We start from the raw sequence: 23,263 nt of genomic DNA on the forward strand, positions 1-23,263 counted from the left end.
GCTCCTGAAAGCTGTTGCTGTGTATGAACCTTGGGTGTCTGCACAGCGGGAAAAATCCAAAGGGAACATTGTTGTCAGTTAAATGCCAGTGTTGTGACTGTAGTGGAACAATGTGGCTAGGATGCAGGAATTCTGGAGTCTTCAGGACTGTTGCTAGAATGTTGTTCAGACCCCATAGCCTTTACAATATCCGGTGCCTTTAACTGTTTCTTAAAACAAAGTGGAGGAATCAAATTGGCTGGGATTCTGATAACCTCAGAAGGAGGTAGCAAAGGATTTTGGGCTGAAGATTCACTTGAAGATACATTAACTGACTTTGGCCATTTTTGTGAACTTTTTGTAACATGTTAGATCCATCAGTCTTGACTCTTGGTTTTGGTAGCTATCAATTCTCACTGTCCTTGCAAAGTTGTCTGGAGGGCCACCTGGCCTCCCTGTGGCTAGATCGTATGTTTCCTACTTTCTATTTTCTCCACCAAAGCATTGAGAGAACTTGGAGAATGTTCTCTTCCTTATTACACCATAATTCAATTTTCTTCCTGTTCAAACTTCCATCAACTGACAGTTCTTGCAACTGTTCCTGCCAGAATGCACATTATTTTAAAATGTACAGTCTGGCTATAAGTAGCATCAAGTGGTGTAAACTTTGTGGAAACATTGATCCCTGCTGAGATGTACATCCATTCAACAGCACATTTAACAACAGTTACAAACTGCAAAAATGTACAATTAGCAATTAGCATGATGTTTACATGTTGTTGCATTGGAAGCAACAAACTTGGATCAATCATGTATAATCAATCATGCATCTTGAACATGGCATCCATTTCTATCCTCGCAGTTGCCACATATTTCTGTATGCTTTGTCTTAATTTTTATTTTAATAAAACTCAATTAATAAAACTCAATTAATGGCTCACTCTCATGGGTCATAATCACAACTGAATTAACTGCAATCTGCCCTATAAACTTGCCAGAACCCGTTTACACCTCATTTAGATGCAATGGTTATGTCATTGCCTATGGAAATGGCTCAATGCTCAAAGAATTTATTAAGAAATGAAGAACCCTAAATTCTTGAGAGAGATCTCAACTCTCGGCTTAGTTTGTTTTGCATTGTATAATTTTGCTCTTGGTTTCAATCCTACCCTCCATTTTATTCTGTGACCCCTTTTAATAACAAGGCTTGTAATTTTGACATCATAAAGTGTGTTTTTTCATCAATAATGTTAGTAAGCCTTGTAGTTTTTACAGCAGGTGGAAGCAACTGTACATTTGTCAGAAGTACTTTGTTAAATTTTGTAGTTTAGTGTCTCATTTTTGTTTCTCTGTACTCAGTGAATTATAATGGGCAGGCTGGTTGATTAAACATAGAATTTAAATCAATGAATATTTCCATATAGATCCTGGAATTGATCTGGAAACTGGCTGACTGGAAAGAAAGCAAAGTTGCATGGCCAAAACCTTATCGAACACTGGACAGAAATAGAACAGAAAACTCCTCGTAATTTTTCCAACTTAATTCACAACCGACAACTCTTCTCTGATATAAAATATAAAATATCATCACCTGCTTATTTTTCACAAAAGGCTGAATGAAAAAGGCATTTTTAACCAAAAATCAGCTAGTGTAATTTAAAGGGGTTTCATGGACAGTTTCTCTCTGTGAGTTCCAGTGAATTTTCTCATGTAATTTTCTGCAGCTTGCCTCATTATCTCTGCACCATGCTCCTACAAATCCACTCACACTGTTATAGAACATAGAACATAGAAGAATACAGCGCAGTACAGGCCCTTCGGCCCTCGATGTTGCGCCAATCCAAGCCCACCTAACCTACACTAGCCCACTATCCTCCATATGCCTATCCAATGTCCGCTTAAACGCCCATAATGAGGGAGAGTCCACCACTGCTACTGGCAGGGCATTCCATGAACTCACGACTCGCTGAGTAAAGAACCTACCCCTAACATCTGTCCTATACCTAAACCCCTTAATTTAAAGCTATGCCCCCTTGTTCCCTCAGAAGTGTTTGCTATTGATGGGACCACTTGGGAGTCCCAAAGCCATATTTAAAACACAGCCTCACCCTCACCCTAAACCCTGTCGTAGGTCAAGCACTGTCAGTCAGGAGCTACCCTTCATAGTTGCAAGGTTGGAAGAAGGTGCATTGGCACCCTGCTTCACTGATAGGAACCTGGAGCTCCTGGTGAACGGAGGTGGTACAGAAAAGGGCCATCCTCTTTCTTCAGAACCACCTGACGCGACGACATTATCAGGCTCTGCCAACCTGATCTCAAACTGCCATGCGGGTCAGCCTGGTGTCCCCAGCAGACAGAATAATGCCCAGCAACACTACAAGAAGGGGAAAGACATTTTGCACTTTGGGAGGTTAAGTGTCACATTCACTCTATTTCTGCAACCACACCCACCTCCCGCCAAGTCTCATGGTCTACTACTCTCACTATTGCATGCAGCATCTTCCCTCACTTGCTGTCACCCACCCCAATCACCTCCCAGAAAAATAATACTGCAAACTCTCTACACTCCTTACTCACTCACGATACCTTACTACATTGCCCCCAGCAGCTCCAGTATTAACAACTGTATATTTATGTCACTCAATCCCTCCCTGCGTCTCATTCCAGGAAAACATAGGCCACACTGGGGCAGAGAGAGTCAGGATGGTTGGTAGGATACCTGATATCCATCTGCTTAAGCCCCTTTGAATCCTTGCTTTAGTGGGAAAGGACCATGACTACTCATGTGATAATGCCGAGACTTCCGTGTCCTGGCAATCAAAATTCATTGACAAGTGCTATACTGCTCTCCCTTTAGCACCACGGTGAATGTATTCTTAATATATCCAAACGTCTACTCTTATTTCACAACTCATTATGTATTTCGCCCTGTGAAGGTACAAGTGTCATTTGCACAGTCTCCGCCCTGAAGCAACTGATCATTGAGGACATCACCTCCTCATCCTCCTCCGCCTCTGAGGAAGAGTCACAATCCCCGTAGAGGAAGCATTGTCAAGGCTGCCTCCTGCAACTTAGGCACTGACTTAGGCTACCACAGTTAGATTAGAGTCAAGAGGACATCCTGATGCACACATCACTGTCTGTAGCTGATGTTCAGCAAGGAACTCTCCAGGTCACTGACATTCAGAGTACAGATGGAGACCAAACCCCTGTGCAGACCCAAGTGGGAGAGAGCCCTGAGGGTCATTCACAATGTCATCCAAATGTTTAAGCAGACCCAGGAGAAACAGACAGGTTTGTCCGAGGCACTGGGCAAACTGACTCAAAGGTTGGAGCAGTCCACCAGTGCTATGTATCGGGCTTCTGGCATGTGAGCATGTGGTTGACTCCATGGATAGGTTGATGGTTGCCATGGGCAGCCAGATACTCAGTTTCTGTTGGATATTGTGACAGTACTATGGGGCTTTAAGGGGTGTATTTTGTCCTTTCCTTTTAAAGAAAGGTCAGGAGAGAGGTGTAGCATAATCTGCTCAAAGCCAATAAATAAGCAGCCTGTGAGCTCTTGGGTTTTTTTTTTAAAGTTGGAACAATAGAAGCAGCCTGAATGAGTGGAGGCAGAACCAGGAGTTTTAGTTTTAACTTTCTGCAGTTGCAGAGTTCTTGAAGCTGGATGTAGAAGCTTTTATTTCTCTCTCAGTTACAGCTAAAAGCTGGAGTTCTCTTTCTGCTGCTAGAATTGCATGTGAGACAATCTATTTTACTGAATTTACACTTGTCAAGGATATGTTTATGTGATGGTTCTATATTGGAACAGTTAAGTAGTAATGATTAATTAAACACATTATTGTGTCAAGCATTTCGATAGAGTTAAAGTTAAGACAAATTTTTTTCTTTTATTTTTATTTAGCCTGTATTTTAACTGTAGTGTAAAAATAAAGTGTGTTTTGCTTAAAGCCAAGGAGTTTAAGATTACTTTTTTTTAGATTACTTACAGTGTGGAAACAGGCCCTTCGGCCCAACAAGCCCACACCGACCCGCCGAAGCACACCTACCCAGACCCATTCCCCTACATTTACCCCTGCATCTAACACTACAGGCAATTTAGCATGGCCAATTCACCTAACCTGCACATTTTTGGATTGTGGGAGGAAACCAGGGCACCCGGAGGAAACCCATGCAGACACGGGGAGAATGTGCAAACTCCACACAGAGAGTTGCCTGAGGCGGGAATTGAACCCGGGTCTCTGGCGCTGTGAGGCACCATTGTGCCACCGTGCCACCCATGACCTGTTTGACCAATCAAATTACATCTAGAGTGCAACGTCTTACACTTACCTTTAAAATAAGAAACATTTAGAGTCTAGACTATCTTCTTGATAAATTTGGGGGGGGGGGGGTGGATGGTGGGCATTGCGCGGTGTTGATCTGGTCCATAACAATGTGAAGACATCAGTCTGGCCATTGGTCTTCAGCACCAACAGCAAGACAGCAGGGCAACAAGGGACTGTGAGCTAATTCCAGGTGTCTCATCCTCACAAGGAGCCCATATTAACAGAAAACTTTGAGAAGATTGGATAACAGAACCTCAGGAGTTGTGAACGCTTCCATCAGTTTACAACCTTAACTCTTATCAAGCAGCATAAACCATATAGAAAGAGCAAGCTGTTAAAATGCACTTGCAGTTGGGATTCTACAGGAAATGCTGATCACAGCATCATCCAAACTTTTGCAATTAGTGAAAGATCATTTCATGCAGCTCAGTTTTATTTGCGTGAGGTTCACAAAGAAGCCCTGCCTGTGTTGCTGTGTTGTGCTGTTCCTGTGAAGAATGTTTTCATGTTCCCATTCAGCACATTACTGTTACTCTCATGGATCTCTTCTCTATCTTATGGCTTCAGTTCTTTCTCCTATTTACTGGAGCAGAGAGATTCCAAACCACAAGCAGCATTCGCCAGCTGGACAGGACCAAAACGAAGGCCCCATTTTGACCTGCATGGAAACACGATGCAGAGGAGATAGTGAGGATGCTGTGCTTGTTCCAGCACCACACTTTATTGAACTTGATGTGGAGGAGCCATTCCATAGCTCTCAGTGACCCCAGTGAAATTAGTTGTTACATTTCAGATATAGTGGACACCATAGCATGGTGTTCTGGCCTCCAACTCCAGGCAGAAGAGAGCACCACTGCCCCTTTCAAGTCTACACTACACTTCATGGAAGATGAACAACTCTGGCTCTGTTGTACCTTTGCTGGATAATGAGGACAAGAAAGGCTGAAAGCTTCACAGTAGGGACTGTCCACATCAGCTGGAGGTTTTTGAGATAGATGTATCCTCATCTATTTGTGCAGCAGCCCTTAGTGCAGTGGCCACAGGGACAATCGCATCTCCTGTGCTTGGAGCCAATGGGGACAGCTCCAAAGAGTCAACGTGGGCAATATCAGAAACAAAGCAGCTCCTCAGTCATTGATCATTCAACAGCTGCAGCACCCACACCAATAATATTTGGACAGAGTCCTCCAAACTTTGGGCCATGGAGGTCTCTGACAAGGAGGTCAGTGGGAGGCCTCGACATGAGCATTGCACGAAGTGGCACTGATTTGGAACATAGGTGCTCAAGCCTTTTGGTGCATGTACAGGAACAGATTGTATGTGAGGACACCAATGGGGACCTCCCTTCCCCCTACCCCATCTCCAGCTCTCTCTCCCCACCCCCACCAATACCTAAGAAAGACAGCATTGCATGTACAAGAGGGATGGGGATGTTTAATGGTCAATGATGGGAGGCGGGCAGCTCCTTCAGCTTATGCAGGTGACTGGATCATGGAAAGTGATTCTATTTTGGCAACTAAGGTGAATCCTTTCAGTCAAAAGGACATTGCTTGTGCCTCACAGCCATTAATAGGATTGATTCATTATGTTGAACAATGTGGTCAAGAGCACTCGGAGCCAGGACTTTTTCATTGCACAGTAGCCCGTGTGTGAGGTTAGCATGCTGTAATCACATATGTCCATGTGGTACACATAAGAGCATACCCTCTTTCAGGAAATTAAACATTTCATCGACCCAACCTGTGGTAGCTGCCATTTTCATTTCCATTGTGTATTTGAATTTTGGATGAAGATGGAAGTAAACAGTGGTTGTGCCACATTGAGTGAATCACAGACTCAGCCTCTCAGTCTAGGTGAAACCTAAATCTTCATATTTACTTTTTATTTGCCTCCTAGTCAATTACGTAAGTTTTGGTCTTCCCAATGCACCCACTCAATCCATTTATCTAAGTGCTCTACTCCCGACTATTCCCTGATTCCTAGCGTCAATATAGTCATGCCAAATGTGCTCCCATAAAAGCCAGGGTGATAGTGACCATTGATGGTGACCACAGTACCCCTTTCCCTCCCACCTTCTATCGTCTCCCACACTTATACAGTGAGATTCCCCCTGCATTCTTATTTCCTTCAGCATCCCAGCATGCTGCCTCCAATCAACACAACTGACTCCGCCATTTCCCCCACCTCATCACTGGCCCCTGACAAATGCCCTTGACTTTCAGTCGACAGACTCTCTGCACTGATCATGGCCCACCCCCGGACTGACATTGAGAGACAATCCTAACTGACTAGCGTCCAACTCCAAGCGATCTCAATGTATCTCTCCAATTGACTTTCCACAACTCCCAGAACAGATTAAACTGAGCCTGCAGGACTGGCTTTGGCCTACTCCACAAACTTTAGGCCTATGGACCCCCGAACCTGGATACCCAAGTAGCTGACGAACCATGACCAAGCCCTAGGACTGGTATCTTAATTTACTATGTTAGGACCCCTCAACTGAAGGTTATCTCCCTTGATGAGACTGAAGACTGCTCTCCTTAGACTTTGAGATGTAGTCATTTGGTTGAAACACATGCAATTATTTCCTGAATAAGCTGCTGGCATGTGGTGCCATTGAGTAGCATGTCCACTGATCACTGCTGCCTGGCTTTCTGTCAGCACCAAACAGAAAGGCAAGAAGTACAGTGAGAATTTAAGCTCTGAGTGAGGAGGCAAAGCACAAAAAGTGAAAGTAAGATGTTGTAAGCATCTGAATAGACTCAAAATTAGTGAGTGCTGAGACAACAAGGAAGAGAGTAGATCCTGAGATGCAGCCTGGTCCAAACCATAAGATGGACTGTGTGCAAAGTGACCTGGCAACATCTTTACAATGAAAGGTTCCAGTGCCCTCCAAAGTGCAGAATTGACGTGCAGAACTATATTGTAATTATGTCGGAGAATTGCTTCAATGATGAGACAAGGCTGGTCCCTGTCTGATGCCAGGCTTTGTGGGCAGGATGGGTGAGGGTGATTGTTACCAATGAACCGAGCCCTGAGATGTTGCTGTCTGCTGCTTGAAGAAGCAAACGGTGAGCTGGACTGTCACTGTCTAGCTTCTATCCGGTGTCTGCGAGATTCTCATCTTGTTATACTTTCCCAACTGACTTGCCAATGCCCACATCGATCAGGAGCTGGGAAGATTACACCCAATGTTCCTTGTGTTGTCAACCTCCTCAATTAGGACATAAAATCAGTTCAATTTAAATGAAGGTAAATTCTGATTGCTACAAGCCTTTGTACCTTTTAAACCTGGAAAATCTATGAAGAACTTTGTATCAAAGTGTGAAATTCGATGGAGTTCTGCCATGATATTGAATGGATATTTGTATGCAAGGAGACAAAACAATACCTTCAGCTTTATGGGAACCATTCGAGCTGGTTTTGTATAGTGCTCTGGTGTGGGCTGTGCTGGAAATTATTTTGGCTTGGTCATTAATGAAGGTGCTGGGATTTTATGCTGGAATTATACAGAGCAGGCATACTTTACCTGTGGTCACTTAATATTGCTGGTCGACTATGCTCCAGCTAATTCTCTCTCCTAATCTCACACAAGGATAGAGAGTATAAAGAGTGTGTTGGCATTCTTAGGATGGAAATCCAGAATGCAAAGAGGAGATATAAGATAGCCTTGGCAGATAAGGTTCAAGATAATCAAAAAGATTCGACAAATACATTAAGAGAAAGAGAGCAGCTAGACAGGGAATAGGACCCCTTAAAGATAAATGAGGTTGCTTTTTCGTGTTGAACCTCAGGACCTGGGAGAGATATTAAATGAATATTTTACATCAGTATTTACTGGGGAAAAAGAAATAGAGGCTAGAACTCAGAGAAATAAATATTTACATTTTAAAAGCAGTTCACATTACAGAGGAGGAAGTTCTGAGATTGTAGAAAACGTAAAGGTGGACAAACCTCCGAGACCTGATCTAATGTATCCCAGGACTTTGTGGGAAGTTAAGATGGAAATTGCGGGACCTCTAGAAGAAATATTTAGATCATCTATAACTCTGGGTTAGGTGCTGGACGACTGGAGGGTGATTAATGCCATTCCATTGTTTAGGAAAGGCTGTAAGGAGAAACCTGGAATGTATAGACCTGTGAGTCTGACATCGGTGTTGGGTAAGTTGGTAGTAATTATTAAAGATAGGCTTTATATTGCATTTGGAGAGACAAGGACGGATTAGGGATAGTCAGCATAGTTTTGTGTGAGGAAAATTATGTCTCACAAACTTGATTGAATTTTTTAATGAAGTAAGCAAAAATATTGATGAGGGCAGAGCAGTAGATGTTCTTTACTTGGACTTTAATAAAGCCTTTGACTAGGTCCCACCCCACACCCCCAAACCTGCCACTGGTGTCATCAATTATTTTTCAAACAGTTGCGAATTGATTTTTATTGACTTTTGGTGAGTATGTCGAATATTTGGTGGTTTTCACTGTAATTTAAAGATAATGAAGTTAACAGGGAGTGGTCTGCTTGTGATGAAGGCGGAGTTCACACATCAAGGGTTCTGCTTAGATTACTCACACCAGTCATGATTGCTGTAGTTTCTACACTCTTTAAGTAAACATTATGTTGTGATATGAGACCCTGTTGTGATGTAGCTTGATATGCTGCGATACATATGTTTCCTCCCATAACATAAGGTTGATATAATACTGAAGAATGCAACAAGCCTTTAATATAATATCTGGTGTTTATGTGTGCAGGATATAGCTCCTGCAATACCTCAGTTGCCTGATATTCCACTGGCTTTTTGACCACAGTAGGCATCACTCCCACCTGTGATCCAGCTTTACCATTACAAAGAGCAAATTGTATTCCTGGAGCTGAGAGTTTCTTCAGTACGCCTACCAGCACTTCTCCACTTTTCACCAGACACTTCAACCTCACTTTACATAATGGCCACTTCTTTTCTTACCATGAATTTCACATATTACCACCTTTTCTGGCATTACTCCTTTAGAATTACATATCTCCTCATCACTGACCATCAAAGATTAACATCCTCTGTATCTCTTAAAATTGTGCTTTCTCCACCTGATCCTCCTGGCATCACAAGTAAATCGTTTATGGAGATCTGGCAATTTTCTTCTCAACCAACCTCACTGTTTGTACATTTTGGTGCAACATTTTAGCTTCCAATGTGCCTTCCCACTTCAACAAAACTCACTGGCTTATTCTGTATTCCCATATCTGTCTTCCCAGTGCTTTTTCTGGACCACCAACACTGCAACTTCATGTAATCTACTTTATTGTAATGAAAACATCTGAGGTTTTTATTTCTCTTTCCCCATCACAGGTTTCCTTTGCTCTCTGTGGTAAACTATCTTTACTATCCTCAATGGGATCTCCTTTTCCCTTACCATCTGAGGGTATCGCTTTTCCCCATTTTCTATCCTTCACACGTTGAAATTGATATCAGAGGCCAAACTTTGATTTATGAACCAACTCATAATCATCTGTCATTTCTACTGCTAATTTTATTCTCTGCTCTTCCACATGAATTCTCACTACTTCAGCAAGTGACTTTTTAACTGTTCCAAAATAATCGTCTCTTTAAGAGCGTCATATCTTTGATCTATTTTTAATGTCCTTATCCACCTATCAAAATTACTTTGTTTGATCCTTTCAAATTCTATGTAGTTTGACAAGGTTCCTACCTTAGATTCCTGAAACATTGTCCATTGGCTTCTCGCACTAGTTCATATATGATTCAGATTCTATTTTTCACCGCATTATACTCACCAGATACCTCCTCTGATCATGATGAAAATGCCTCACTAGCTCTACCTATTAACTTTGTTTGAATCAACAATAACCACATGGTCACCAGCCACTTCATTTGTTTAGCCACTTCCTCAAATTATATGAAAAAGACTTCTACATCCTTCTTGTCAAAGTCAGGCAATACTTGGATATATTTAAATAGATCCCCATTGGCTACAATGGAGTTGCTTGTCATCACAATCCTCCTCATTAAGCCTAACTTCTACCTTCACCTCTACCCTTTCAAGTTGACTTTCCTCTCTAACGGCCAACTTCTGAAGTTCAAATCCTCTTTCTTTCTGCTTTTCTTCTCTGTCTTTCTCTCTTTCTTCTGTTAAGGCCTTCCAATCCTTTTCTTCTTCCTCTGCTAGGGCTATTCTTTCCTTTCCTTTTTCCTCTTTTAATCGCAATTCAAACTATTTTATTTCTTTTTCATGTTCAAACTGCTTCATTTGCAATTGAATCTTAGCCTTTTCTAATTATTCCAGTGGAATTCCAGGCGATTGTAAATGCTGTGTGATGCCATAATTAGTTCCCTTTCTCTTGCAAGCACAGGCAAACCCAACTCCATCTTGTTCACCAATTCCGAAAGCTTTGCTTTGCTCACGTTTAGTAAAACTCCCAAAGGAACTTCTTCCATCCCAGGAAAATCTTCGTGACTGAAAGGGCCATCACTAAACTAGTTGAAACTTTATTGCTGGAACAGCACAGCAGGTCAGGCAGCATCCAGGGAACAGGAGATTCGACGTTTCGGGCACAGGCCCTTCTTCAGGAATGAGCCTTTACACAGGCCCTTCTTCAGGAATGAGCAGAGAGTGTTCAGCAGGAGGAGGGACTTGGAGGAGGGGCGTTGGAAATGTGATAGGTGGAAAGAGGTCAAGGTGAGGGTGATAGGTCGGAGTAGGATGGAGGCGGAGAGGTCAAGAAGAAGACTGCAGGTCAGGAAGGCGGTGCCGGGCTGGAGGGATCCGGCTTGCAGACGACCTGCCCTCCCCCTGTCTGTATTCCATTGCAGACGCTCTGCCCTCCCACTGTCTGTATCCCATTACCGACGATCTGCCCTCCCCTGTCTGTATCTCATTGCAGACGATCTGACCCTCCCCCTGTCTGTATCCCATTGCAGACGGGGGGAGGTGTGGGCGCAAGTGTTGCACCTCCTGCGGTTGCAAGGGAAGGTGCCGGGAGTGGTGGTTGGGTCGGTGGGGGGTGTGGATCTGACAAGGGAGTCGCGGAGGTAGTGGTCTCTACGGAAAGCTGATAGGGGTGGGGAGGGAAATATATCCTTGGTGCTGGGGTCTGTTTGGGGGTGGCGGAAGTGACGGCGGATGATGCGCTGTACATGGAGATTGGTGGGGTGGTAGGTGAGGACCAGTGGGTTCTGTCCTGGTGGCGATGGAGGGGCGGGGTTCAAGGGCGGAGGAGCGGGAAGTGGAGGAGATGCGGTGGAGGGCACCGTCGACCACGTCGGGGGGGAAGAAGGGCCTGTGCCCGAAACGTCGAATCTCCTGTTCCCTGGATGCTGCCTGACCTGCTGTGCTGTTCCAGCAATAAAGTTTCAACTTTGATCTCCAGCATCTGCAGACCTCACTTTCTCCATCACTAAACTAGGCATATCTTGTTTCAACCAACCAAATTTAACATCAGAAACAAAAGACAATAACACATACCATTTGCCATCATTGAGCTCAATAATCCTAAACCCAACCTGGAATTAGAGATTTTGATCTCAACAGTTTGAGCCCACAATTTGTTATGGATCAGACTAGACTCTCCTCAAAATATTTTAAGAAGGCAGCCTAGACTCTAACATTTTCCTATTTTAAAGGCAAATATAAACTGTTGTGTCCCAGATGCTTTGCCACTGGTCAAATTACTCAGCGTTAAGCAAAACACCATTTATTTAAACACTATAGTTAAAATACAAACAATAGATAGTGAGATTTAGAATAACTACTCTACTGGAAAACTTAATAGACACAGTTACCATTACTAATTAAATGTTCCACGATAATAATATCGCATAAACACACCTCATAGCAAAAAGGAAAATTCAGACACAGAATCTCAAATGCATTACTTCAACCAAGGAAGAGAAAGCATCAAGAGAAAATGCAGAGACAGTAACAGCCAAGAGACACTTCCTGAAGCGTCTAACAGTATTGAGAACCCAACTGCTTCTGATGCTACTGAAAAACCAAAACCCAGACATCCTGATCTGTGAGTGCTGGCCACACCCATTCAGACTGTTTAAATAAAACCCAAGGCCTCCCAATCTGTTTACTCGTGTGGTCTTCACTATCCAGTTCAGCATCTCTCATCCTATCTTGTCTTAAAAGAAATCAGGAGGAGGTGATCAAGATCACCTTTTTCAGGCAGCCTGACCATAATCAACTCACTTAACTGTGGTGCCAGTGAGGACAAATGCAATTCCACATTCAACATTGTCCCCACTGGAATTCTAGTGTGCATACTGATCATCCTACTCTGTGAGTTTCCCCCTTCAAAGCCTTAAACTAAATCGTATGCAGCGCAACTCACGTGACCCCACCTTCCTAAAGCTATGTTACCCTCTCTCCTATCCGGTCTACAGGCCAGGCATACTCTTGTCCATAAATGTTCTGCCATTAAAACATCTCTGAGGGTCTAAGTTGGTGGATGTGAATCTTGCTTAGAACATAGAACATAGAACATAGAACATAGAACATAGAACATAGAACAATACAGCACAGAACAGGCCCTTCGGCCCACGATGTTGTGCCGAACTTCTAACCTAGATTAAGTACCCATCCATGTACCTATCCAATTGCCCCTTAAAGCTCACCAAAGATTCTGACTCTACCACTCCCACAGGCACCGCATTCTATGCCCCCACCACTCTCTGGGTAAAGAACCCACCCCTGACATCTCCCCTATACCTTCCACCCTTCACCTTAAATTTATGTCCCCTTGTAACACTCTGTTGTACCCGGAGGAAAATGTCTCTGACTGTCTACTCTATCTATTCCTCTGATCATCTTATAAACCTCGATCAAGTCACCCCTCATCCTTCGCCGTTCCAACGAGAAAAGGCCGAGAACTCTCAACCTAGCCTCGTACGACTTCCTCTCCATTCCAGGCAACATCCTGGTAAATCTTCTCTGCACCCCCTCCAAAGCTTCCACATCTTTCCTAAAGTGAGGCAACCAGAACTGCACACAGTACTCCAAATGTGACCTAACCAAAGTCCTGTACAGTTGCAACATCACTTCACGACTCTTGAATTCAAGCCCTCTGCTAATGTACGCTAATACACCATAGGCCTTCTTACAAGATCCCTCTGTTCCTCCACCTCACTAAGAACCCTACCGTTAACCCTGTATTCCGCATTCTTATTTGTCTTTCCAAAATGGACAACCTCACACTTGACAGGGTTGAACTCCATCTGCCACTCAAGCAATTCAGCCAACCGTTTCTCTTTAATGGAATGAGGTGTCAGTGATCCTTTGTGGACTCTAGCCAGTTACCGTACATCAAGGTTACCGAGTTCAGTGAAGGTATTGGCAGAAACTGGTGACCCTAGGCTTGGCTAGGGAGGCAGAAAATTAAAAGATAAACAGTGTACATCTGACTACAACGTCCGGACTCTGCTAAGAAACGTGAGTACGATTGAAGGGTGGATGAATCAGGAATTACTCTTGGAAAACCATTATTCTCCGCTGAAGTAATGCAATCAAACTTACTTTGTGAAGCAAACAATTCCAAGGATTGTGGGATACTTAAAATACAACACCACCTCCAAAATAAACATTCCTCTTGTTCCAAAGCAGCCAGCAACTTGCCTTACATAATATTGTGTACCTGGAGATGAATCATATGGCCTGCTTCAATACACCCACTTCAATTACAGAAATTATTACTTTCCAACAAAACGCAGTAACTCTTGAAGCAAGGTCAAAGAAGCAATCTTTCAATATGTTTAAAGAAATATTTGTGAAGTTCAGGCATAAATTATCTTAATGTACGGATTGGAACATTTAATTAGAAATTAATTTGCATGCACCTATATCATATTTCAGTTCCGAAGTATGTAATGTTTGTAGTAAGGTCAGCTAGGTGGATCTCATAGAATCTGAGTTCCCCGACTGAATCTGTTAATCAGACCATACTCTGAGGCTGCAGGATCATTGTCAAGTGTCAATCAAGTTTCTCACATACGCATAAAATGCCTTGGGGTTATCCTTGATCCTATCCGCCAACGATTTTTCATGCCCTCTCTTAGCTCTCCTAATCCCTTTCTTCAGGTCTCTTCTTCCTCGACCAGTTCTTCCTCATGCATTATTTCCTGGACAGGGTTGCAGTCCTCGAATACATGAAGATCAAAAATGTATAAGGATTGAGGAAACCAGGATACTGCAAGAAATACACTCTTAAACTACCCATTGCTGCTAAATCAGAAGGAATTAAGGGAAAGTGAGATTTGAGAATGAATTCACTAACCTTGACCATTTATGTGAAATCATTGAACTTCTTCCTGCATTGTATCGGGTTTTCAGATTTATGCTTGTTGGATTGTTAGTGATGGCAATCTACTTGCAATGATTTTGCAGTTTTTCTGGGTGACTTCCTTATCCCCAATAGATAGAGGACTTCTTTCCTCTTTGCATGCAACAATTTCTCTAACATTGTGTCTGAGAACTTGAAGGCATACTGTCTGCACTCTTCCCCTGTATGTTATAGGTTATTCTATTCCAGCACCTTCTGCAGAACATGGTGTAAGGTGGCTTTAAGAAGTGCAAAGTAGCTTTAGGTACGAGTTGCCTTGCTCTAGCTTGGTCTACCTGTTGAAGCATGCGGCTACTCAGCATTTATCTTTAAACCTTTGAATAGCAAGCAGGCACCATGAACTTTGCACACATCAAGAAAAGAAGAGGCAGAAAGAGAAGAAGACAACAGGGAAGGACGAGGAGGGTAATAGCAGAGACAAACCTCAAATTAGAAGAGATCTGCATAATAAAAACATGCATAAAAGAATGATCTAGGATAGACATGCTGGTCTTCAGAGGAACTGCAGGACTATGGATCCTTTCTAATTGACCTTTTCATAGATGTTACACAACTCTAAAGCAGGTGGGACTTGAACCTAGGTTCCTTGGGTCAGAGGTACCAGTGTACCAAAAGAGCCATTGTAGGACTAGTTATGGATTGTAAGAGATTGTATGAATTGGAAGGTGTTTAAGTGCTTTGGTACTAGTGTGATGAACTGAATATCCTCCTCTGTGCTGCATAATTCTCTTATTTTATAACTCTAAGCTTTCCAAAAATAGTGTCAGCGCCAAAAGCATTTTGAAATACAACATATTTACGTATTATTTTTCTGCATGGGTCTTGGAGAGGTATTGGGTTAAAATGCACATCTATGTTATAACTGGTCTGAACGCAAAAGGAAGTCTGACTTTTACATAGTAAGTAACAAAGGCAAGAATTAGCCGTTTATTTTTCCCTGTTCACCCAGGCAATGTCTGTTAGTGATAGGAAATGGAATATTTCCACTCCGAGCCCCCAGTGCCAGCATCAATCACTTACAGGTCAAGCAGTGCAAATTTTGCTGCAGAATAAAGTTCTTCTAATCTGCTTCAATAATATACACAAGGCCCAACCTCTGGAGAACACAGAGTGTGACATTTTGCATTTCAGATTTCCCATACCAGCTGTGCAATAGTTTCTTTGTATGAAATTGCCACATTTGTACAGAACTGGGGATGGGTTTTTTTCATGCATAAGCCCATTTAGAACTGGATTGAGACTACTAGAATTAATTTCACATTGCATGATAATGACAGCAGATCTTATCAGCCTGGGCTTAATTCAAATGTGGGATTCAAAAGTGAACAGGCAAATTTTAACCTGGATATCAGCATGACCGAAATAAAAATGCATATATAATTATGTTTTGAGCAGCTTTTGACATTAACACTGATCATAGGATCCCTACAGTGTGGAAGCTGGCCATTCAGCCCATCGAGTCCATACTAACCCTGAAAGAGGATGGAAGAGAGTATAACTACAGTGAGAGGGGTCTTTGATTACATTGGCTGCTTTCCAAGGCAGTAGGATGTATAGACAGAATCAATGGGAGGAGGGCTAGATTTCTTGATGGACTGGGCTACGTTCACAACTCTTTGTCATTTCTTCTTGTCTTGGGCATAGCAGTTTAGATTAGATTCACTACAGTGTGGAAACAGGCCCTTTGGCCCAACAAGTCCACACCGACCTTCCAAACAGTAAGTCACCCAGACCCATTCCCCTACATTTACCCCTGACTAATGCACCTAACACTACAGGCAATTTAGCATGGCCAATTCACCTAACCTGCACATTTTTGGACTGTGGGAGGAAACTGAAGCACCAGGAGGAAACCCACGCAGACACAGGGAGAATGTGCAAACTCCACACAGACAGTTGCCCAAGGTAGGAATTAAACCCGAGTCCCTGGCGCTGTGAGGTAGCAGTGCAAACCACTGAGCCACCGTGCCACCCAGTTGCCATACTAAGTTGTGATGCATCCAGATAGGATGCTTTCTATGTGCATCTATAAAAATTGGCAAGAGTCATTGTGGACATGCCAAATTGCCTTAGCATTTTAAAGAAGTAGAGGCATTGATGGACTTTCTGGACTGTGGCATCGACTTGGATGGATCAGGCCAGATTGCAGGTGATATTTACTCTGTTATGAAGATGTGGGTGTACTACAGCTAGCAGAACTACCTGACAGCACCAAGTGTTCTGAACAAGATATAATGTAACCTTTTGGTCCAGCAGTTAGTGTAGCTGGTTGCCTGCAGACAAAAACAAATTCAAAGTCAGCCAATCAGTTTAAACGATACCCCAAAATACCAACCTCCAATCAAATTTGAATTTTGTGTTTTGACAATATTTAAAACCAATGAAGCAATCCAATGCTTTGGGGTATAAGACCAGGGAAAATTGAACAGTTGGGAGAAAACTGCCAAAATACCAACAGATGTAGACTGCCAGTCAGAACTGTCTGAAAGGTATCTGTCAGAGAAGGAGTTTGCACGGAGAAACACATCGATACCGACCAAGAGAGCAAATCTGCGAAGAGAAGATTCGACAGCTGGATGGTTTTGAAATTTGAATTTTTTCGGAAATCTTAATCAGGGTTTTTATCAGACTATTATTATAGAAAGGAATGTAAAAGATAGGCATGGGGAAGGAGTTGTAAATAGTTAAACGCAAATTATTGCAGATGCTGGAATCTGAAACCAAAAAAGAAAATACTGGAAAATCTCAGCAGGTCTGGCAGCATCTGTAAGGAGAGAAAAGAGCTGACGTTTCAAGTCTAACTGACCCTTTGTCAAAGCTGACAAAGGGTTAGTTAGACTCGAAATGTCAGCTCTTTTCTCTCCTTACAGATGCTGCCAGACCTGCTGAGATTTTCTAGCATTTTCTCTTTTGAGTTGTAAATAGTTGTTAGTTAACTATTCTCTGCTATACTTTAAGAAATAAAGTTGTTAATTATTACTTTATATAGTTCTTGGCCTATCAAATTTTCACAGTTAACTGCACATGATAAAGCCTTTCTGTGTGCTGGTTTAAATTAAGCAGGAGGGTTTACCCATGACATAACAGTTTGGGGGTTCATCTGGGATCAAGTAGGAGCTTGAAGCACAACTCCACCTCGGCACTATTGATACATACAGAGGCGTGTCCTTCCCTGTTTCCTGAAGTTAATGACCAGTTCCTTTGTTTGGCTGACATTGAGGCAGAGATTGGTGTCTTTACACCACTCAGCTGTCTATCTCTTTCCTGTACTCTCACTCCTTAGCTATTTCTACTTTGTTGTACATTTATTTTCCTTCTTATGCAGTTGCCTTTTGAAAGTTACTATTGGCCTACCTTCACCACCCTGTCCGGCAATGCATTCCTGTGGATTTAAAAAGTAACACATGTTTTATGCTCATATCAATGAATGTTTTGATATTGAATCATGGATAATGATAACAGATTTAGTTCAGTTTTCATAAATTTCTGTGAATGACCTCCCTATGTGAGAATACGCATCAATTTGTAAGTATTAAATAGAATTGAATTCCCATTTCTGAAACTAGGAATTTTCTCTGATTCTGACCTCCCATTACCTGAGACTGAAAGCCCTAAAGGTTCTAAATAGTAGGAAGACCTTTATGGCCCAACATGTTTTTGAAACCTAAAAGATTAAAATCTGGTGATAATTCACTGATAGATTATCCATTTGTTTCTCAATTCACAGTACCGTTAGTGTGATATACTTTCCAAATTGAATTCATATTTGTTCCAGTAGAAGCAGTAAGAAACTGGTTTGTCTCCACCACCCTTGAAGTTCAGTTCAGGCAGAGGAAGAAGCCAAAGGAAAGCAAGTGAGTAAATGTCTTTTCATTCACTCCCTTTGGTCAATTGCAGCAACTGTTAAAATAAGGGCTTCAATCAGAGATGTGTGTTTTAAAAAATTCTCAAGGTCAGGTTCGTAGGAGAGTAGTCTGACACAGAACAAACGACCAAGAGGCGAGTCTGCTAGAATATGAGCATTTTATTCCCCGCAGCGTCGCCACAACCAGGTCTCATACTTACAACGGGTCTGGCTTATACTCACTCTACATGTTACCGGAACTGGGAGCCGTCAGTTCTCGTAGAGCGGTTGCCAACAACCCACGCTCGGCGGTTAAACGTAACCCCGGAGCAGACTCACCGAACTGGAGACTTTTCCAGCTGATATACTCTTTTCCAGATATAAACATTCATGTGAACAGCAGAGCAAGGCTAAAAAACACATTCCATTCTGGTTACATACAGATAAGAAGATTCACACGGGGAGGTGTGTAATAAGATTCACACGGGACTAAGCAACACCTCCATTCCGGTTAGATTCACACATGTATTGGGACATAATTTTTAACCGTTTCACCACAATGTGGATGACACATCGTAACCCAATAGCAGTGGATGGACTTGTGCTGCAAATGATAACTCATGAATGTTATAACTGAATTTAAATATCTTTTCTATTTATGAGGATATCAGTGACAACTACAAACTGATGGGAATAATAGAAATTCATATTTGGAGGTACATATCCTACAGAACTGGAGGAATGGTTAGAGCTGCACTACTGTAAATGTTAATGGTATTAACATTGACATATTGACTATGCTGATGAAAAGATGGTGAGCTCCAGTCAAATTCTCTTCTCTGCTTCAGAGAGATGACAGGAATGGTTCAGCTGGGGCACACAGAGGCAGCAGTGAGGCAGTGAATCCAGCAAACAAAATGCTGCAGTCTCGAATCATCCTGATGAAATTACACTGATTTAATTTCCACGCTGTGAAGGCATTTGGCACCATTTGGACTTGTGCCCTGACATCTTCATTTCAGATAAATTGAATGAAAAAAAATCTTACAAAAGCCTCCAATGGCATTTACTGGTATTGCTGATTTTTGCTCAGTTTCTTGTGATTTTTGAGATCAGCTCTCTCAAGTTTTACACCGAAGCCATTTGTACTGATAGTAAATTATTTTTTTTTGTAAGCCTCAGCTATCACCTTCAAAAATGTGCAAAATGTTTTGTGCCAGAATGCCTCAGCTGTAATAAAGTTTGGCACCAACAGCTCACCATATACCTGCACCATCCTGTGCAATTTAATTGGCATTCAGTGGGTTGATAAATGGATTGGCTTAATGGGACAATATACTTGACATATGCAGGACTCTCCTGAGAAATAGGATTCATTTTTGCTCTTCACACTTCAACATGCCGGAGATACCAACACAGCCTTTTCCAACAGCTGTGCCACTGTGAATGACATTTCTGCCAGCACCACAACGCACCACTTTGTATCCCGTGAACACCCACTAAGTCCAGAGGTTGATATTACTTTATTTACCATCTCAGTTCACCTTGCTTTCCTTTCCTTGAGTCAAAGTCAGAAATTTACAGCATGAAATATTATTATTTCTCCACAATGAGCAGGCTACAATAAAGAAATACACATTCATTGCATTAACTTTCAGACAAATACCGAAGAACACTGTGCTGCATTTTCCCATTTTGTAGTTAAAGTCTTTTGTTGAGTAAGATTCATGGTTGAGCTGAAAATGTGTTGCTGGAAAAGCGCAGCAGGTCAGGCAGCATCCAAGGAGCAGGAGAATCGACGTTTCGGGCATAAGCCCTTCTTCAGGAATTCATGGTGCCTGGTCGACTGTGGTTCAAAGTGAGTTTTTTCACACAACCTCCCATTCTTTACCTCATCAAATATGCAACCTGACTCTCCAACTCCCTTCTTGTGCATTCGTGCAGGCAAGGCAGAAATGCTTGCTACAGCCGGAACTTTCAGGTGTTCACACCACAGGCACCGTATTTAATGCTCAGCTTCACACTACTCCAAACACTATGAGCCAGTAACTGTCGTCCATATTGTGGTGTGGGACTGTTTTCGCTAACAACCCAGCAAAGAAAGCAAAGCTCCCTCTGCACTTCATCAACAGCGACCTGGAGGTGTTAGCAGGATGGACAGCAGTCCAAATTCTTGCAATCTACCAACAGAAATAACTTCAATCCAACCAGCTGAGACCCAAATAGCAAACTAGGTATTAACATAGCCCGCTGCCAGGCAACAACATGTCCACCCCCCCTTAACCACTCAGTGCTTCCTTACTGCCCCATGCATTATGCAAGGCACAGAGACTGACACCCTTCAAGTAAGCACAAAGGGAATGTGCGTTAAGAAAGCAAGTTCACAGATGCATCCTGTGCAGATGCATGACATGCATGTGTCCCTGTGCACAAGCATACGCATGCGAGTCTCAAGTATCTCTGAGCTCTGAAACCAAGTCCTGAAGGGCTGAAGTGGTGTGAGGCTTAGACTGAGAACAGGCACGATGCTGTAGTGGGGCTGGTGGTTTGTTAATGTAGACAAAGGGTCAAGAAAAATGGTGGCCTGACTCATACAGGTATGTTGTAGTGAAGCCACATCTGGATAAAGGCAAAGACAAACAAGTGATGAGCTGCTGCAGCCAGGGACCCACTCTGATTGTCATGTTTGGTAATGATGTAGTCTAGTTTCTTGAGAAAAAATAGGAGAATTGCAGGAGACATGACAGTGTTGTAGATTCCTGAAGAAGGGCTTATGCCCGAAACGTCGATTCTCCTGTTCCCTGGATGCTGCCTGACCTGCTGCGCTTTTCCAGCAACACATTTTCAGCTCAGTGTTGTAGATTAGTCTAATAATTAAATGTAAATGCATGGAAATAAGTTAGTCATCATTAAGTAGTGAGACTGTGAAGTCACCATGTAAAGCTTAAGGAGAAAATCAAGAGTTTTCTTTCTAGATGTCAAGATTCTAATTTTCTATTGTCACATTTTTTTCCCCAAATTTCATTCCACTGCCCAAACCACTTAAGGGATTGGGACGTTCCAATCTTAATATCAATTTAGGCATTAGCCGTGTACCAATCAGTTGGAGGTTAAACTCAGACTTAATAGGATGTGGTTGCTGTTAAGTAAGAATAATTCCGGTGTCCTCTGTGTCTTATTTTAAGACAGGAAATCAAAGTTTAATCTGACAGACAGCTTTGGTGGTTTGTATGTTGCTCGGGCTGTGACAGTGCCTGCTGTTGGCCACTTGTCCATGAGGTGGAAGGAGTGCGTGTGTCACCGTCTCAGATCCCAGCTGGGTGCCAGTTTGCAGTAGAATTTCACTTTGAGGAAGCATTGTACATGCAAATAAGCTCAAGGAAACTGAGGAATGAAACGGTGTGTGACAGTTTCTAATTACTGCATAAAAACAACATATGGAAACTTCATTGTCCATTTCATCCCTCAACATGTACTATCAAGTCAGATTTCTTTTGCTCAATCATTCTCTCTAGAGCATTTAGAACTGTTTCATTTGTTTGAATGGGGCAAAAGCATCACTTGACACGGCTGCATGATGATTTCATTTGTCATATCCAGCTTTAAAGATCATTAATTCCTTAAACCTTTAATAATTTTCTGTTCTCACTTAACTCTTGAAATCTCAGATTCGTTTTTAAGCACCAATTTGATGCAGTGAAATATCTTCAGCAGCTGAACATATTTTAATTGTTGGAATAATGGAAAAGAAGTATAAACTACATGAAGGATATGTTAGCTATGTAATTGTTTCACATCTGCACCTCAATTCTAAATACTGACAGTAGCAAAACCTTTTCAATGCTACACTTTATATTTCAATAGAAGCAATGTTAACAATAATCATTAGCACAGATTTATAAAGTTCAGTCAGGTCAAAAGACTGAGGCAATCATCAGGGTCCATCTCAAGGCAGCAAAAGCCCTTCGGGGTTTACTACGATCCCCTCTGGCCACAGCAGCAATGTCAGTTAATGAATCAGAAAAAAACCTGGTAAGCAGATGTCCCAGCTTATTAACACGCACATCATTTCCAAAGCAGCCTGTAATGGCATTCAATGAGCAATCTGTGTGGAGCAGACACTGACAAACTTACAGATCTAATTTAAATGCACGTTTCACTGCGCAACTTTCCAAGTGTAAGTTTCATTGCCATCAAAGATAATTTATTAACTGATATGCTAATTTCCAGGCAAATGATAATCATAATCAAGAATTTAAAATGATTTCCCAAGCAATGCAAGCTTTTTTAAGGCTTCTTATGTTTTTTGCCATCCACAGACTCTCCTACCTTGTTGTTGAACGTTTCCCTCTCAAACCCATGAGACATTTCTATTCGTTTTGATCAGCTGCAGTTAATTTTAATGCCACCCATTGCTCAACACTGCAGTCTAATTTTATGTTAATATCCTGAAAGTTGTCAAATCTTGGCAAAATTCATGCATAAATTACCCAGGAAGTGCCTCACAGGAGGGAGACATAATGGCAGTCACGGTTAGCCAAGCCTGTTAATACATTGGAAAGAACCAATTCTACAGCACTGGTCAACTACTGAAAGAAATCTTTAAAACTTTTAATAATTATAGCCTGACATATAAATGAATGATCAATGTTATCTTTAGAGAAGAATTTTGAAAATAAATGGAATTCTATGTCAAAAGTTTACAACGTATAACAGTTTGGCATGATTTTAACTTTGAAATATTTGACTATTATT

At 42.1% G+C, this 23,263-nt stretch overlaps 1 protein-coding gene across 1 annotated transcript in view; it reads right to left on the reverse strand.

Moving 5' to 3' along the window:
* The window catches only part of itga4 (integrin alpha 4), a 217,907-nt gene extending 195,016 nt beyond the window's left edge, over window positions 1-22,891 (reverse strand). The window contains exon 1 of the mRNA XM_043693479.1: window positions 22,838-22,891. Coding sequence (XP_043549414.1) covers window positions 22,838-22,869 — 32 coding nt within the window. The 5' untranslated portion in view covers window positions 22,870-22,891. The remainder of the gene's footprint in view (window positions 1-22,837) is intronic.
* Window positions 22,892-23,263: the final 372 nt, after the last annotated feature.

The sequence above is a fragment of the Chiloscyllium plagiosum genome, chromosome 7 (genome assembly GCF_004010195.1).
Source record: "Chiloscyllium plagiosum isolate BGI_BamShark_2017 chromosome 7, ASM401019v2, whole genome shotgun sequence".
Lineage (NCBI taxonomy): Eukaryota > Metazoa > Chordata > Chondrichthyes > Orectolobiformes > Hemiscylliidae > Chiloscyllium > Chiloscyllium plagiosum.